A 7,072-nucleotide genomic window follows, 5' to 3' on the forward strand; every position below is an offset into this window, starting at 1 on the left:
TCCGCGAGTGTGTGCATCCGGCGAGTGCCGCTGGCTTTTTCGAAAATCAAAAGGACTGTGAAGCGTTTGTCATGGGTTGGTACAGCTACGTGACTCGTTGGGATAAAATTGGTAAATGCATTATACGACTTTTACAATCATCGGAAACTCCTCGTTTGATCCCACCTCCTTCCCGAGTCGTTTTTTCGGATTGTGTGAAAAAAAAAAAAAAAAAAAAAAAAAAGCTCTGTTATTATCGAAGCTTAATCGATTCGATCGAGTCCAAACATCCGCAAGATGTGTACTAGAGAGTTTCGGGGGTCCGACCAATAGGGTATTTTGCAAGTGGCGGTGACAGCATGAGCCTCGCTTCTCCAATACCGTCACGTGTCCGCTGGTTTTCGCGGAAAAATTTCATTTCGCAATTCTCCCCGCCTCTGATTTTTAAATCTCACCTGCGGACAAAGTTACGCCAGAGACGCCCGTTTGAAGCCTGGGTTGGGCAACGCTCTCGTCGTATGTGCGTGGGTGATCGGGTTTTATCTCAACACCTACAGCAAAGACGGACACACGCGTCTCGGAAATCTTTCGGCTGCATTCACGGGCAGATGGATATCTCGCGCCGATTAATCGATACTTGCTTGTTTACGTAAGACGCTGGGATGAGGGGTTTCGATTTTATGGACTGCGCACAAAAAAAAAAAAAATAAGTCATCGACTCCTTCAACTTGGGGTTTCGGGCTCGTTTGTTAAAGTGCTTATTTTGGCGAACGACTGATTCTTGAAATTACACCCTGGAAAATCACCAATGCGATGGGTGCTTTTCTGCTTCGATATTAAATTGTTGAATAACTTGTACAGCTGAGATAATTTTAATTGACCGTTTGCTTGCGAAAATATCTTAATGGCACGGCTGATTCATGTTATTTGTTGCCGAGCGATCAATCATCCAACTCATTTTCAAAACAATCGTCCGAGCTTTATTTAGATACGGTGTTTTTTTACACACACGTCCCATTGGTCACTTCAACCCGATGACTTTTATATTTTTCTAACTATAATGTCCTTTTTTTTTTTGATTACGTAAATTTGTACATTAGGCCCAGCTGGAAGCTGCCAAGAAAATCTGAGTCAGTGCATTAATAATAGCTTACCGTTTGTTTCGCTGTCCAGTTGCGCGTCTAACTTTGCTCCCGAGAGTCGTATTTATATACACTGATGAAAAAAAAAAAAAAAAAAAGAAATTAATTAGCGCATGACGAGACTGTGTAGCTTTACAACTTAAAACTTGAATAATTTGACATTTCAGAGGAGTCGCGTAAACATGGTACAGCTCAGTCGTGAGTAATAAAAAAAAAAAAAAAAAAAACCCACCGACAAAACTAACAGCTACGCAATGAAAATGAATGCTTCTTTAAACTTGTGTTTGGCAATGAGCAGCTGCATGATCATTAACATGAGCAATGAAAGGTAATGTGTTCTCTTGATTCGCCCCATTTCTATTTCGTCAATATATTATTACTCAATCGATCAATCCCATAAATTTAGCCCAATGAGTAAGACGTGCCACTTTGTACGTATAGATGTATAGACCACAGTATAGTGAACAGCGTGTCGAGGAATTTTTTTTTTCCTCCAAGTATATGCGAGTGTTAACTCAAAACACATTGCTCACGCTAGCTTTTTAAGGATCATAATTTTCGCTCGGCTCGCTTTTTCATCGCTCACTTGCACGAGTAATATTCTTGTATTTATCCTAACACCCGAACTTCCGATTCCGCAATACTTTTCACTAGATAGACAAACGTTGTTCTCCCTCGTAGCCAAAAGTAACAATAATCACTCGAACACAAACAATACCCCAAAGTTTGTCAAACGCAATCAAGTTGATATGAAAAAAAAAAAAAAAAAAAAAAAAAAAAAAAAAAAAAAAAAAAACCAATAGACGAATCTTTCGACCGCAGGAATGAGTCGCAGCTCGAGGTGGTTCTTGTCGCTGTTACTGATATCATGGACGAGTACCAGCCTGATGGCCCAGCGCACATCAAAGCCGACTGGCACGAACGCTTGTATCAGCAAGCAATCGTGCCACGAGTGCATCCAAACGCCGAGCTGCGCCTGGTGCTCCATGCCCGTGAGTATATTTCATTTTTTTTTTTTTTCCAACCCCCGTCACCCCTTTTCCCCTGTTGGAACACCAAGTTTCACTTCCATTCCCTCAACCCCCAGAACTTTGAGGACAAAAGATGTTTCCTCCCGCACGTGAACACGAGGATCTCCGAGGAGTGCCCGGACAACTACACCTTCAACCCGGACAACGTGTACATCAAAGTGCGGCAAAAGGAGCTGTGGAAGGGCAGCTACACCATAAACCCCGGTAGGGAGGAGGGCATCGCTTGGGAGGCGGGTGGTCAGCAATCCTCCAGCGGAAACGTCAACGTCAAGGGAGAAAGTGGGAGCAGCGCGTCGATCAGCGGTGGAGCGTCGGCCAGCGACAGGAGCGAGGCCGTCCAGCTCTACCCACAGGAGATAAACCTCAAGCTCCGAATAAGTGAGGCCAATATATGTATATATACACCGTGTACCTTTTCAATCCTTGTACCGTGCTGACGATGATGTGTGCTCGCAGATGAGGCCCAAAAGATCAAGATCGAGTACGCCCAGGCTGAGGACTACCCCGTGGACCTGTACTACCTGATGGACCTGTCCAACTCGATGAAGGACGACAAGCAGAAACTGTCGGACCTTGGGCAACTCCTCGTCGAGAGCATGAGCAACATCACGAGCAACTTCAGGCTCGGCTTTGGCAGCTTCGTCGACAAGGTCGTCATGCCCTACGTCAGTATGGTCCCGAAAGCGTGAGTACTCGGCCAAATAATAAATGGAAAAAGGGGTATCGTGAGCTCGATAAATTTCGTGCTTTCCTGTCGCAGATTGCTCGAGCCCTGCGATGGTTGCGCTGCTCCGTACGGCTACAGGAACCACATGCCGCTGTCCCAGAACACCCAAAGATTCGCGGTAAACGACATATCTTTCTATATATGTATGCAATACATGATAATTATGCTTGCGAGTAAAAAGCAACAACGTTACGGTATGTAGAAAGAGGTGCACGACGCGCCGGTCTCCGGGAACTTGGACGCCCCCGAGGGTGGCTTCGACGCCATAATGCAGGCCATAGTCTGCCGGGACGAGATCCAATGGCGGGAGAAGGCGCGCAAGCTCCTGCTCTTTTCGACAGACGCGGGGTTCCACTTTGCCGGGGACGGCAAGCTCAGCGGGATCGTCAAGCCGAACGACGGCTGCTGCCACCTCGACAGGAACGGCCTGTACACCCACTCGACCCTCCAGGACTACCCGAGCATATCGCAGATCAACCTCAAGGTCAAGGAGAACTCGGTCAACCTCATATGGGCCGTGACCGAGGAGCAGATCAAGGTTTACCAAGCCCTCACCAAGCACATCGAAGGCTCGTACGCGGCCAAGCTCAGCGAGGACTCGAGCAACATCGTCGATCTTGTTCGCGAGCAGTACAACGCCATATCGAGCTCGATCGAGATGAAGGACACTGCCAGCAACTACGTCGGCATCAAGTACTTTTCCAGCTGCCTTGGAGGGGGCCCCCTCGTCGAGACCAACAAGTGCGACGGCTTGAAGGTGGGGAACAAGGTTGAGTTCACGACCGAGATCATGATGTCCGCCTGTCCGAAGAACCGCTCCGAGTGGAAACAAAAGTTCCTCATCTATCCCGTGAGTTTTTGTTCCTCGTCTTTATTGTTTTAATTCCCCCTTGGCACTATCTTGGACCGGAGTGAGGGATGGATTGATCGTTATTCTCCCACAGGTCGGTATAAACGAGTCTTTGACGGTGAACCTGGAGATGATATGCGACTGCCAGTGCGAGAACAGCGGCGAGCCGGGTTTCGAGTACAAGTCGAAAAAGTGCAACAACCACGGGGATCTGAGCTGCGGCGTGTGCATGTGCGACGACGGCTACTTTGGTAAGAATTGCGAGTGCGGAGCCAACGACAATCGGCAGATGCTCGTCAACGAGTTTGCATGTCGGCGGGACAACACGACCAACGTCGACTGCAACGGCCGGGGCGTGTGCGAGTGCAACGTTTGCGCCTGCAATCGCAGGGACGAGCCCGAGGTGAGGGAAACCGCAAACAACCTTGTTACAGCAAAGAGGGGTTTTTTTTTTTTTTGTTTTTTTTCAAACTACGTTTCATTGATTTTCGCAGATGATATGGGGACAGTACTGCGAGTGCGACAATTTCTCGTGCGATCGGCGAAACAATACCATTTGCTCGGGCCACGGGTCGTGCAATTGCGGCACCTGTATATGCAACAAGGGCTGGAAGGGCGACGCCTGCGAGTGCAGCGACGACACGAGCACTTGCATCAGGCACGGGCTCGAGTGTTCTGGACACGTGAGTGTGGCTCTTACTCATTGTTTATTTTTTCCGCTCTTTACCATCTTACATTTTATCAAGAGTATACTCTATTTGAGGCATATATAGAAGATAAAGTCCTTGATAATGTATTTTCACAGTTCAGAGAATTCTTCACAATGTAACAGTTGTCAAATCGTTCGTGAGTATATATTTAAGCTGTACTTAATGAAAAAAAAAAAAAATTTTTTTTGATTCTCAGGGCGTGTGCGAGTGCGGCAAGTGCAAGTGCAACATCGAGGGCGAGCACCGCTACTCGGGGCAGTACTGTCAGATCTGCCGCACGTGCCCGAGCCGCTGCGAAGAGCTGAAGCCCTGCGTCCTGTGCAAAGCCTTCAAGGCGGGTAACCTGACCGAGGAGGAGTGCAACAGCACGTGCGTCAACTTTGTACCCGAGATCGTCGAGACCCTCGAGGTCGACGTCGACCAGGAGGAGACCGGCTGCTGGGGCTACGACGAGCAGGACTGCAAGTACTACTTTGCCTACTACTACAACATGACGACGAATCAGCTCCACGTCAAGGTACAGAAGGCACGGGAGTGTCCGCCTCAGGTGTACGTGCTGGCCATCGTGCTCGGGGTCATAATGGCCGTGGTCCTCATAGGGCTGGCGATTTTGCTCGTCTGGAAGCTTGCCACGACGATTCACGACAGAAACGAGTTCGCGAGGTTCGAGAAGGAGAGGATGATGGCCAAATGGGATGCCGTGAGTTGTGCTCGGATTTTTTTTTTTTGTTTTTTTTTTTGCTTTAGTTGCCAGTGGCGCGCCAACAAGATTATTTTTGTGCTTACAGAGTGAAAATCCGATCTACAGACAGGCCACCTCGACTTTCAAAAATCCCACCTACACGGCGAGCTCGGCTCACATGTCGATGCACCAACACATGCACCACAAGTGAGGCGCGGGAGTTCAACCATTTTTGGATGAACGACCGAAAGCAGTGGATTATCCGGCGTTATCTTGTTCTTCCAAACTTCAATGACTCAAAGGATGCTGTACGCACGACGTGGCCATAATAATATTAATATTAATAATAGTAATAATAATAATAATAATTATAATAATTTTTCGGGCGCAACTTTTGCAAAGAGTTGGCTCCACTGAATCATTTTTATCCTTGTAAGTATTTCTCGTAGAGAAAGTCGTTTACACAAAGTCTATTGATTGTTAGAGACTGAAGATATTCGTAAATTATGTGTTATTGAAAAAAACAAACAAACAAAAAAAAAAAAAGAAAAAAAAAAAAGACAAACACAATACTGCCATACTGTGGACTCTACAGCCAGTGCTTCGAAAGAAAAGTCCATACGTATTAAATATATGCATGTTTGTGTGATGATGTTATACTTACCCGTGCTGGTAGTGACTAATTGACGATGAAGCAACAAATAATGTATCTCTAGTGATCGTCGCTTCGTCCAAGCACAGAGATGCACATTTGTAGAATTTTAAATCTGTCTCCAACTGTAGCAAATCTAAAATGTAAAAGTGCCTTCCTCGGTAGCCTTAAATTTTTATCTCCCAATGTTATAAATACTAACGTAACGCTGCAACTGTGTGTCATTATATTGATAAGCATTTACTTTCAGATTTGCGTATGCAAAATACGCATGTACGACTGGAAGTTACAGTATTTCCTGAAAAAATCATCAAAACCCGTCAATTAAAGGAGAGAAATTCAGTGTACTTTGAAACGTTTGCATTTTACAAAATTTAATTCATGGTAAAATTATCATACTCAAACAGGATCCACACGTAAATTCGTTTTCACACTTTATTCAAACTTGCCTTTGTAAATTTAGTTTATTTATATAAATAATTTATATAAATTGCGATTAACGAAAAATATTTGTACATACTTACTTGCCTGTATGAACGCTCAAATTCTGTATCGACTATACGAACTATGATTATAATAATGAGTTTGCAGATTTAAACGGCAGCTAACGAAAATAGTAACGAAAGCGCTCGAGTCAACGCGAGATTCTGAATATTTTCTCAGGATATCGTGACTTGAAAGTCGATAACGTTTACTCATACTTAAAGTGTACGTCTGAAAAAGGCGCCTTGAAACCGAGTGCAATCCATTTATAGGCTATGAGCCTTGAAAACTAACGTAATAGTAAGCGATTCCATTTTCAAGATAAACGTCATAACTTTCATCGAGTCCCATTGAAATACGTGTTTGCATTAATTTAATTTTACTTATTCTCGTAATTATATACTTAATAATTTATCAAAGATTTATATAAATATATATTTTAACAATAACTGTACATAATTCAATAAATTTTACATAACTTATCCTGATAATTTTATTTTAAATCCCACATGAAATTTTTTTTTTTTTTTTAATAATCGTGTGACGTCACGACTGAGCTATTAAGATGTAAGAAAATATAAGTATGGCTTATTACAACTTTGCCATTTTTTCAAACTTATAAATGTTTACTCTGCACTTATATACACGATTAACACGTGTAAAGTAAATCAACAATTGATACGTACAAAAACACATTTACGGGTGGTCGGCAATATCTCATTCTACAAGTGCAGCTGGAGTTAAGCTAGCTTATATAAGTTGACGTGCGTGTATACAAAATATATAATTAATAAAAATGTGCATTATAAGTAAAAG

The 7,072-nt window shown here is 44.0% G+C and overlaps 1 protein-coding gene across 1 annotated transcript; it reads left to right on the forward strand.

The window, feature by feature from the left end:
* Positions 1 to 1,331: 1,331 nt before the first annotated feature.
* Positions 1,332 to 6,738, forward strand: mys (position-specific antigen beta subunit myospheroid). Its single transcript, XM_014354362.2, has 10 exons — positions 1,332 to 1,449; positions 1,944 to 2,113; positions 2,209 to 2,530; positions 2,609 to 2,837; positions 2,913 to 2,997; positions 3,082 to 3,729; positions 3,824 to 4,132; positions 4,224 to 4,412; positions 4,636 to 5,139; positions 5,228 to 6,738. The coding sequence occupies exons 1-10, from the start codon at positions 1,443 to 1,445 to the stop codon at positions 5,330 to 5,332; spliced, it is 2,568 nt and encodes an 855-aa protein (XP_014209848.2). The 5' UTR covers positions 1,332 to 1,442; the 3' UTR covers positions 5,333 to 6,738.
* The last annotated feature ends 334 nt before the right edge of the window (positions 6,739 to 7,072 follow it).

The sequence above is a fragment of the Copidosoma floridanum genome, unplaced genomic scaffold (genome assembly GCF_036245765.1).
Source record: "Copidosoma floridanum isolate Cflo_tuat_1 unplaced genomic scaffold, Cflo_Japanese_pri ptg000001l, whole genome shotgun sequence".
NCBI classification, from domain to species: domain Eukaryota; kingdom Metazoa; phylum Arthropoda; class Insecta; order Hymenoptera; family Encyrtidae; genus Copidosoma; species Copidosoma floridanum.